Raw genomic sequence first — 12273 nt, forward strand, 5'->3', positions numbered from 1 at the left:
CCGTATTTAGGTTCAAAATATGTGTGAATAAAAGTTTTTGTTGTTGTTGTTGTTTATTAAACTGGATCCGCTTGTTGTCACCCAGCACTTCTCTATATGGGCTTAAGTCAGTCAGCCCAGCTTAGTATGTCGCTGCTGCAAGTAGTATCAAAGAGAAAATAATAAGCTATGTTCCTGCATTCAGTTCAGCAGTGAATTTTTCATGATAACTTCTAAGTATTTGCCATAATTATTGATATGTGTTTGAATGAATAACGTTGCTATGAAGACATATATAATATAATATAGAAATTTCAAACGTTATAAGTAACCATTTTCATCACGCGGTCATATTGTTGATGTGGACCCTAACGCGTCAGTATTATAGTGGAGTTTAAATGATGAGTGGGTCACTTTTTGGTGGCCTACGAAACGAGCTTGTACACCCACGCACTCGGGATTTGAGTGGTTCACCTACTCATTACTGGTCTATTCCGCTCCTTCACTGCAAGTGGAGCACTATCTTGGCTTCGCTGTTGAACATCTAACTGAATTAATATACATATATATATATATATATATATACATCAAATTTAAGAAAACTGGACTAACTTCACTTCTGTCCCCACACAAATATAGTGCAGTGCAGGCCAGAATTAAGCAGACAACACAGACGTGACCGCAGACACATGGAAGTGATTGTAGTAAACAAACTTTTGATCAAACTTTTTTACCAGGCATGAGAAATTGGAACACAAGCATGAGTAGGTGTGAGATCAAAGTTTTTGATCCACAGATGCATCAATCACACTTTAGGCATGACACTTGGCAGGTATACTAGCATCAGAACATACATGTAGCAGGAAATCATATTCAGATACATGCACTTTGGAGAAACCAAAGAAACTAAAATCTGTACTATTTACATTGTAGCAGCAAGAAAATGCTATATGAAAGAGGTCAAAGAAATTTAGTGCTTAACAACTGCTTCTTAGATCAAATTAATCCTGTGTAAACCACACCAGAAACCACAAAACAATTATAAATGCATCATGACTTGTGAGACTCATTAGAGCAGCCAAATTAAGATTTGCTCAGTAAAAAATTAAAATACTCTGTACACTGCATAATCTACACTTACGTGCTAAAAGAAAAAATGGGAAACCATTTGTTTTGAACGATATTCTAAGGCAGTTACATTTCACACTCACGAGCTTTATGACTCACACTTAGCCTGTCAACACTTTTTTTCAAACTTAATTTCCTTTGTGAATCTCTCAAAACTGATTTTTATTTTGCATTAAGAGAGGATAAACCCTCTTTATCCTCTGCGGGAAAACTGATACATGTTGGGTTGTTGGGTTTTTTAATAGTGATGTAGCAAAGACCTCAATAAGCAATTTTCATCAAGTCAGAGCCGCTTTCTCTAGTGAACTCCCAAAAGCCAGGACCATTTTGGTCATCGGCAGCTTCTGTGGCCAGATTTTTTCTTTTCATCATATTCAGACAAAAAGGACAAAAAGTACAGTATTTACACCACATTTCTTAAATCAAGGTCTACAATATTATGATAAATCAGTTTGAAATAAAATTAATGAGAGAGTCATAATTTTCTGTATGCTGTAGATAACCAAGCTGTACCAAGTTTTTCTTAATGATCCTCAAATTAATACTGCATTAATTTTTTGTCTTTGTTCAAGGGCAGCACATATTGGTAAAGGTTTTAAACTAAATGTGTGAAGTCAACTTATGTACATGTTCTGGATTCTGGACATCTCCCATAGGCTCTGATATAGGATCACATGTTTACCATGACAAGGCTTCTGGGTCAGGTAATATAGCTGTACTTTCTTTGAATTGTAAGGTTTATATAGGTAGTTTTGGTACACTTTGAATCGTCACTCATAGCAGTCAGTTAATTATTAATATATTTATTACTCTTAAAATAGTGAGCACTGTCACTGTGACAGCACGTGCTGTGTCACATTTATGACCAATGACAGGGGATGGGCAGTCAATAACCATTCACTGAAATTTGGTAGAATTCAAGATGAACACAACCAGGATATCAGTGATGTAGTAGGCAATCGTCAAGAGCTACACCAGACCTTGACACAAGCCACTGACATTGTCAGTCTTCAGATCAACTCATTTCATTGGCATAATTATTAAATAATTTAATGTGAGAGGAAGGACACTAACGTTCACTGCTTGTGAAGATTCCTTGTTAGATTAGAATTAAGTACAGGCGTCAGACAGAGTCAAAATTTGACAGCAGTAAATTGTTTGATTGACAGGCTCCACTGGAGATGAAGCCTATTGTGAACAAAGAAAACAGTGGGGAGAGGACAGAGGAGTGTCATGGATACTAAAGAACCGCCGACCAGAAAAGCTAAGGGACACACTGAAGGAGTTGGAGGTGAGAAAATTAGCATAAGACAACAGGTGTCTCCCATGTACAGCATTTCAGTATCAACTAGACATTTGGTCATAATCCAGTAAATTTAAAATTAAACTAGTGATAATCTTGAATATTATGGAGTATGCTCTACCAATCTCCATATCAAGCTATTTCTACTTTGGAAAGTTGGTGACCTCATTTGCCCCTTACCAGGGGGGATCCAGGTAGGGATCCAGGTGGGGTGGATTGGAACAGCCGACCAAAAAAATATGATACATGGAAAAACAAAAGGAAATATGTGGGTCCCAAAAACCTAGTGAAGCCAGCCAGCCTCACAATGTAAAACCTAGGAAAAGAGACCAAACAACTGAATCTTAGCCTGAAAGCGGAAACAGTAGTTAGCTAGTAGATGCTGGAGCCGATGGGACCACTGATCACTGCTCTGCAAGGAAGGCTTGTAGAGGTACCCTTGGGTTTTAAGAAAAGTGAAAGAGTTATCAAGTCCTATACAGAGATACGCGATGCAATTGGCTCCTGGTTTCAATTTACCATGAAAGCAGTTAGTCTATCAGAAGTGGTAGGAGGGGCTGAAGAACGTCCACATGTTTGCAGTAGACAAAGAAATTGAGAAAACTTCCCAGCAGAGTCAGCTGCACAGTACTGGAAGCGAACTGTGGCAATACCTTTCCTTGACTAGCCTGCATAGTATGGCGGTTCTGTCGGGCATACTACTGAGCGGTGAAGCCATAAAAAAGGGTGCAAGATCGAATTAGTGGCAAAAATAAAAACTGCCTGCCCGGATGGGTGGTCTTTTCAACTGCTGCCCCCTTCAACTCATTTTGACATCCTGCTGACAACTTTTTTGGTTTCAGTTTCTCCAGCCAGTCAGAAATAAAGTGGTGATGAAGCTTGTACATACATAGCCCTTTATTACATGTATTGTGTCTGGTAATTCTAGCGCCATCGGCACTAATAGGGGATGCTTCTGTAGGTGTTTCTGATAGGATTTGCAGGATGCTGAATTTTTACGGATAGTGCAACCTTCACATTTGAGTTGTAGCTTAAACTAAAGCTACACTAAGTATATGGAGAATTATGCTGTAAGTCTTTCTTCTACTGTGTGCGATTCATCAACCTCAATTGCTGACACTGTTCGATGTAGTGCGTAATTCTCTTTTAAAGCTGCAAGGAACGTCTTTTCTAACACAGAGCGATAGAGAAAATTGAGGTTGACTTTCTCGAAGCAAATTTACTGTTCTGTTCTTAACAACAGGCTTCCCAACAGTACACAAATAACAACTAACAACATTTCTGGTTTGTTGTGCCGTAGTAGGCCGCTACAAAACATACAAAAAATCTCACAATTAATCATCACCTATAATAATGGCAAACAGAAATCAATTCCCTTCTAATGCTACGCAACTGAAGAGAATTTACAATTCCTGTCATAAATAAGCTCCATTGCCGTACAGCTCAGCGGCAACATTTTGGAAATAGGGTCGTCCATAATACTATTTAGAGGCAAAATTAAAATCACTCATGTTTTCAATGAGGACATTTCTTCTTTGGCCAGAGCAAAAACAGTAACGATCATGCTCTTGCCAAAACCTGTTGACAAAATTGCCATAACATCTCTGCCATGGAGAAGGCTGTAGGTGGCCATTTCCTGTTCAGGCTTCAATACAATTGCCCTGTTTTCCCAAATGATGCTGAATGATGTCACTTGGAACTCTCCTATGGGAGATTACCAAGTATTTGATTGAGGGGTGTATATTCTGATCCAATAGGCACAATTTGTACGCCAGCATACAGACTCCTTAAAAAGCCTGCCAGTCTGAGCGGAGGGTTCTTGTTGCTTCTGCCCCAATCTCCTCACAGTTTCACTGCCCCCACCGTCATGCTACGCAGGCTTTTTTTTGACACGATCTGCTCAGAACTTAAAATTTGCTTCAACAAAGAAAAGAGGGAGGAATATGAGCTCTGTGCTCTTGACTTATTTGTCAAGTAACCAGTTGCAATTCAAGTCTGGAGAGGCTACAGAAGAACTTGCTCAAGCACTGTGTGAGAACTGGGGCCATCTGATACCAATAAAGTCATCTTTCGAAAGTGACCTGTTTTGATACTTATGAACCACTAGAAGTGACAGGCAGAGTCAGATTATGAATCCATCTTGGTCTCCTCACTATTAGCGAAATATGCAGACAACATCTTCCCAAACGTGAGGAAACTTCTAAAACTTTTCGCCTTTTTGCCTATGGGGAGCTTGGAGATCCATACTTGGCTCTGCAACACAATGACCACCGAATGACTCTCAGATTTGGCTGTCATCACCATGCATGCAAACGCAGATACCATCAATAGAAATATTGTGTGCAAGAAATTTGTGGTGCTTCACCCTAGACAAATGACGGCGTCTTCACTTTTTGTTGAAGAGGTTATTAAGGTATTTCTATTAGCTTTATTTCTTCTGCTTTGTGGTGTTTCAAAGTTTTGCAGTCTGTATGCTGTCTCCAATAGAGAGGAGAAGTGTGACGTCATGTTACCATGGTAGCACTATTTCTGGATGACAACAAAACCAACGACGACAGCAACAGCAAAGAGAATGGAAAAAAATAATATATTTATTTTAACAAACCACAATATTATTTTGCACGTGCATCATGCTATTTTGTACATTTCTTTGCTGTTGTTGCACCACTACAATATGAAACTTTAATAAAAACTTAAAGATTTTCGCCATTCTGCCTATGGGGAGCTTGGAGATCCACACTTGGCTCTGCAACACAATGACCACCAAATGACTCTCAGATTTGGCTGTCATCACCATGCATGCAAATGCAGTCACCATCGATAGAAATATTGTTTGCAAGAAGTTTGTGGCGCTGCACCCTAGACAAATGACAGCATCTTCAGTTTTGTCGAAGAAGGTTATTAATTAAGGTATTTTGTATCAGCTTTATTTCTTCTACTTTGTGGCATTTCAAAGTTTTTCAATGTGTATGCAGTCTCCAATAGAGAGAAGTGTGACGTCATGTTGCCATGGTAGCACTATTTCTGGATGACAACATAACCAACAACGACAGCGACAGCAAAGAGAATGGCAAAAAATAATGTATTTATATAAACAAAGCACAATTTTGCATGTGCATCAGGCTATTTTGTACATTTCTTTGCCGTTATTGCACCACTACGAGATGAAACTTCCTAATTTCACGAGCCCACTTTATGGAGTACATGTAGGTGAACACAACACAAAAATTGTCGCTTTTTTTTTCTAAAGTTAGATAACGATAGATACAGTCCCAAAGAAAATTTTGCCAAGATTTTTCAAATTAAATGAAATTGATTAAGAATGGTGAAGCTTTAAATATAGTGCATATAGACTTTCAAGTGACTTTATCGGTTTGTTGTCATCCAAAAATTTTGCTACCATGGCAACATGATGTAACAACTGCTCCTCTCTATTTCTCCTTCCTAAATCGCCATGTTTTGGGACAAACGTAGGACAACTTAAAATAAATTAATGTATAGTTTGGTGGATGATTGGTATCTGCAACCCCCCATTGAAAAATCCTGGATCCACCCCTGCTTACATGACCAAAGATCTATTTAATAACATTTCCCCATGCAGTCACACTCTGATCTGATTAAGGAGTACATTAGTTTTTAATTTAAACATTGAACACAATGACATTAATTCTGAAGAATGCTCTTGATACTTCTTCCAGAATTGAGGGTTTAAAAAGCAAACATTTGCTTTCTCCCAACCCCCTTGATCTCTTTTTTGCTCTCATTTCAACTTTCTCAATGAATTTGGCAGACACTAAGTGTCATAATAAGTCTTATTATGCAAGCTAATTAAAATTGGTTGGATTGGTGTTGAGCAATATGATATTAAATAAATTTTGGTGAGGAAGATAACTGTGTTGAGCAAACCATTAAGGGTAATAAAGGGAATTGCACAAACCAAATACTGGTTTAGTTGCTCTAGATTACCATAACATTTTGCTTCGTACTCTAGACTTGTCTTTCTTTCGTTCCTCTGAAATTTGGAAACAGTGTTTCTTTTCACTTACATTGTAAAAGTTTCTGTGCTAACAAAGACTTCTACGAATCAGGGAGCAGAATAATTTGAGAATGTAATCTCACCATGACTTTCAATTTTAGGACATGCTTCAGAACTGTAAGGTTGTTGACATAAGATGGAGGACTTTAAGGAATATTCAGGTAATTGTGATTATTTAATGATAATAATTATTTTGTTTATTAGCTTTAAATGATGTATATTATTTTTGCCATTTGTCTGTTAATCCTTTAAGTCCCAAACATGACCAACATCAATGTTCCCTGATAGCAATATCGATACCTAACCAAGATATTATTGTGAGAATTAATAAAATAATCACCAAGAAATGCTTTGATCTCTTATCAAATTCTCTGTACTTATACTGAAAGGAAATGTAGAGAGTTCAGTCTGGAGAATTGGTGTATGGATACTAGAGCTTAACAATTAACCTTTAATTTTTTTTCACTTTTTTAAATAGCTGCTTTTAACCAATGGAGCTGTTGTGTCTGTTCTTGTGTCTTTGAACTCTGGAGATATTGAAAAAATATCAGTTGATAAAAGCTTGGCAGGGAAGATTCCTGAACAAATTAGCCAAGGTATGATATGATATAATATGAGCGATGGAAAGTAGTGTTGTGGGTCAAAATTTGATCAAAATATTATAGAATTGCCACATTATAAAACGTTTTCATGAAGAGAATTTTGTAACAAAAAAAAAAAAAAATTATCGAACTTCGAACTTTATTCATTTTTATTTTTTGCTAACTTTAACTTTAACTTTAACTTTAACTTTATTTGATTTACCACAAAATACAAATAACGATAAAACAAGACAGTTACACAAAAGCAAATGAAAGTGGCGAGGAAGCCCAAACAGAAACCATGAGGCTTATAGACATTGGGCTCCCTCAGAGTAAAAATAAAGTTAACAGTAACGGTAAGGCCAGGATCGAAAGCAAAATACAATGAAGGTAAGTATAAATTAACTAATTACATAGACTGAGTTGACAAAGTATAAGGTATGGTACAAGTAACAATAAGTATAAAAATAATATCAGACATGGAAGAAATATAACTATATTTACTACAAGATTTATAACTAATAATTCATATATAATTTTTTTTTCAATTTCGTTTTGAATAAGTGGAGAGAATTAGATTCTTTAATATCATTTTCTATAGTGTTATAATAAGTAGGTCCTTGGAAACTGACAGAAAATTTACGAAGGTTTGTTCTACAAGAAGGAAGGTGAAAATCGTTCGCGTGTCTAGTGGCATAGCTATGGACTTGTTTGTTTAAAGAAAAATAATTGTTGAACTTTGAAGGCAAAAGAGAATGGTTAAGAGAAAACATAAGTTTACCTAATTCTAGCTGTCTAATATCGGAAAGTTTTAGTAGCTCTAATTCTTTGAAAATAGGGTCTGAATGAGAATCGAAAGTTGATTTAGAAATAATTCTGATAACTCGCTTTTGCAAAGAGACAAGACGGCGAAGATTGGTTTTGTACGTAGATCCCCAGACAATAATACAATAATGAAGATAAGGATAAACTAAACAATAATAAAGAGTTTTTAGACACGGTTTAGGTAGAAAAAATCTTGCTCTATTAATGACACCTATTGATTTCGAGATTTTACGAGCTACTTGAGAAATGTGCGGTTTCCAAGACAGATGTTCATCAAGGACTACACCGAGGAAGACCGTTTCCTTAACCTGTACGATTCTCTGTTCGTTTATGCATACTTGCATTGGAAAATGATACCTTTTCTGTCTAGGCTTAAATAACATAAAGTTTGTTTTCTTTAGGTTTAAGGAGAGTTTGTTTGCCTTGAACCAAGTGGATAATTTATTAAGTTCGGAATTGAGTGAGGCTGCCAGGTGGACAGGATCTTTATGGGACATAAATAAATTAGTATCATCAGCGAATAAAATCAGCTCGACGAGCGACGATACATCATTTAAATCATTAATATAGAGCAAGAAAAACAAGGGGCCTAAAATAGATCCCTGGGGGACACCACAGCAGATAGTTTGAGGAGAGGAGCATTGACCGTTAAATTGAACGAATTGCAACCTGTTGGAGAGGTAGCTTCTAACCCAGTCCAGAGCCACGCCACGTATACCATAGTGTTTGAGTTTGTCAAGCAGAATATTATGATCGACGGTATCAAAGGCCTTAGAAAGATCAAGGAAAACGCCAACGGCATGTTCATTGCGATCAAGAGCAAGGGAGATTTTTTCATATAGGTCAATCAATGCTAAAGAAGTTGAATGATTTTTCCTGAAGCCAAATTGATTATCACATAGAATTTCTAGTTTACTTAAATAATTATAAAGACGGTTATAAACAACCTTTTCAAGAAACTTAGAAAAGCTAGGGAGAATCGAGATTGGTCTATAGTTCGTAAAGAGTGATCGATCACCGCCTTTAAAGAGTGGTATCACGCGAGCAATTTTCATATGGTCGGGAACAATGCCATGAGAGATAGATAAATTGATTATATGAGCTAAAGGAACGGCTATAATTTGAATTGACTTTTTTATGATGGAAATGGGAATTCTATCATGGCCAGCTGCCTTACCTGGTCGAAAAGCATTGGAAATTTCCAATAGCTCATTTGGAGTCACTGGATCAAAAAACATCGATTGACAAAAGTGACCAGGGAGAAAACTGCGGTGAGAGACAGACGAGTGAATTTCTTTGGCTAGATTAGGTCCGATATTAGAAAAATAACTACAGAATCTATTAGCGATGTCTACTGGATCCGTAATTTCTTGGTTGTCAACTTTAAAGATGGAATTGATTTTAAACGCTTTCTTTTTTGTCTTAATAATTTCGTTTAGAACTCTCCATGTAGCTTTGGCATTTGATTTAGAAGCATCGAGTTTCTTTTCGTAATATATACGTTTAGCGATTCTTAATGAGTGATTCAATTTGTTTTTGTAATTTTTATAAGGGAACGCGTCCAAATATCGGCATCGGGTCACACCGATGCCGATCAATTGGGCACCGATTTTTTCCGATTCCGTTGAAGGTCGGACCCGATTTTATCGGCACCGAATGAAACGGAATCGGCAACGGTCTCAAGTCTTTATCGGGCCAATTAACAAAGGTCAACAAAAATATCTGGCAGCTCAAATAACCCGTCACAAAAGCAAAAGCAAAAGCGTGAATGTTGTTTTTTATAACCTTATCTTTCTTATAAATGTGTCTTGTTTGAACCGAAATTTAACGTCACAGTTTCGAACATTTGTTTGTATTTCCTATGACAGAGTATGACCAGAAAATATTAAATTTGTGTATCAAAATGGGCACGAGAAGAAACTGCAGGTCATTCAACAACGCTGAAGAGCATCTTTTGAGTGAAAGACGGCGCAATGTACATTGCAAGTGTACGATCTCAAAATGATAATTTTAAAATAGCTTGAGCCTGGGCTAACCGGAACCCAAAACGCATGATTATAGGAATCTTTGGAGGAATAAACAGTTTAGGACTGTAAACGAAAAAAATAGAAGTCAGAACATCCACGACCAAAATGCAAATGTTGTTACCATGTTGTGTACTTTAACTGCTAAATCGCCACAGGAGAGAAGAGGACATCGTCTGAGAATCAGGCTGCAACTTGTTTATTGGTTGCATATGAACTCAAAAAAGTGACTGATGGAGGCGTTCAACTGGTTTTCTCTTTCTCGATTCTCTTTCCGCTATTAAATTGAGTCGAACTTACCGGATGTATGCACAGTTTGCTTTAGTTGAACACTCCAGTAAAAAAAAGGTTCTGATTTTTGTCAAAAAGTCAGCCACCTAGAGTCAAGTGCAAATTTTTCTAAGTGCTGAGCGTGGAAAGCAATTTCACGTGGCACCATGCTCAAGCTCACAGAACATACAGCAAAGTCGCTGAGCCATTCTCTTTTTGGTAGCTCCCGTATGAAACTTCGTTGCGTGTCTTCCGTGACTCGCAAGTGTGGGAATCTTTCAGTTCTTGTTGCTAATTCCCTGGAGACAATCTAAGGTCAGTATTTTTTGCCTCAGATCGCATAACACCTTGCGTTTAGGATCGTTGAATGAAAGACGCAAATTTTCGTAAAAGTATATCCCGTGGTTTTATATTATCCATGGTTTTGCTCTCGCTCTGCTCGCTAGGAAACCCGTTGAGGTCTGCTTGTAACACGTCTATGAATCCAGTTGCGTTTCGGAAAAGTGAGTTCCGGTTGTGTTTTTGGATTACATTGTTAGAAAGTATCGAGTAAAGAACACACTACTCAGTAAGGTGTTTTGTTTGCTATATATCAACGAAGAACAGTGGTGTTTTGCTTCGTAATATTTTAACTCCTTTTAATTTTCATAGAATAAATGTTATGGAGCAGCGTGGTGTTTGCGATCGACTGAAGGAAATACGTCTGCAAAACGCCGAAAATCAAAAAAATCGTGTATAGGCAAGCATTAAATCAACAAACTCGAAACACAACATGCAGGAACATACAATATTGCTATTTGTTATGGAGTAGGAAAAAGGTACAGTCGATTGAAATTATTTTGGAGTGAAACGACTCTTTCATTATTTGGTTTGTGACACGCTTCATTTTACATATCAGATAAAATAATATGACGATGACACATATGAACATCGGAATGTCAACCGGCTCCGATTGAATCGGCAAAGTTTTTATCGTAATCGGAAACGGCAACTGGTGCCTATAGATCGGTACCGATTCCGATCAATCGGAAAATTAATGGGGTCCGTTTCCCATGATCGGGTTCCCTACCGATATTTGGACGCGTTCCCTAACGAATTTCATAATGCAAAGATTGATTAGTGAGATACTGTCTATATAACTTATTTTTCGTTCTTATCGACTTCAGAAGTCCTTTCGATAACCAAGGCTTTCTCAAACGGTAATTGCTCGCCTTAGTTTTTTTTAAAGGAAAACATGAGTCATATGCCGTAGAGTATTGTTTGAAAAAGCTTTTATAGGCGTTATTTGGATCATTAAGAGTGGCATACTGAGACCAGTCAATTCTCTCCAAGTGCGATAGAAACTTTTTTTGTGTTGACTTGATTTACATCTCGAACAAAAACAGTTTCATTAGATGCTGAGATTGAGGTGTCGAAATGAATAGAAAATATAGGCAGATGGTCAGAAATATCAGTGAAAAACAGTCCACTCCTGGATCTATCGAAAAATTGGTTGACGAAAATGTTGTCAATTAAAGTTGCCGAATGACAAATTATTCTTGTAGGGCGCGTAATCAATGGAAAGAACATATTTGAATATAGCGCATCTAAAAATTCACCAGTAACGGAATGACATTGGTGGTTCATTAGATTTAAGTTAAAGTCACCCATTAAATAACATACCTTATTTTCTTTTGAAATCTTACTTAATAGCTCATTGGTCATTGTTAAAAATTCATCAACGTTTTGGTTTGGCGGTCTGTAAATCACACCAGCAACAATGTTCTTTCCCTGGGGCTTAACAATTTCAATAAACAAAGATTCTGCGACGTTTGGCAACGAAAAATCAAGATCGCATCGAAATTTAAAATTCAAATTGCTAGAAACATATAGACCAACTCCACCACCGGATCTATTTTCCCTACTTTTATGAACAAAACTGTAACCGTCGATGTCGACTGATGACGACGAATCATTTAGCCAAGTTTCGGAAATACCAATCAAAGAGAATTTTAAATTTACGTTAGACAAAAGATCCGTTAATTTGCTAGCATTACATTGTAGGCTACGAATGTTTAGATGCAGTAGAGAAAAGCTGTCACAAATATGCGAATCTTCACTAGATAGCATGTCATTAAATTGATCTTC

General features: G+C 37.1%; 1 protein-coding gene across 1 annotated transcript in view; it reads left to right on the top strand.

Annotated features, from left to right (window-relative positions):
* Positions 1-12273, top strand: part of LOC140946340 (WD repeat-containing and planar cell polarity effector protein fritz homolog) — a 48561-nt gene that overhangs the window by 3767 nt on the left and 32521 nt on the right. The window contains exons 2-5 of the mRNA XM_073395438.1: positions 1764-1811; positions 2277-2398; positions 6548-6607; positions 6925-7042. Of these exons, the coding sequence (XP_073251539.1) occupies positions 1764-1811; positions 2277-2398; positions 6548-6607; positions 6925-7042 (348 nt within the window). The remainder of the gene's footprint in view (positions 1-1763; positions 1812-2276; positions 2399-6547; positions 6608-6924; positions 7043-12273) is intronic.

The sequence above is a fragment of the Porites lutea genome, chromosome 8, assembly GCF_958299795.1.
Source record: "Porites lutea chromosome 8, jaPorLute2.1, whole genome shotgun sequence".
NCBI lineage: Eukaryota > Metazoa > Cnidaria > Anthozoa > Scleractinia > Poritidae > Porites > Porites lutea.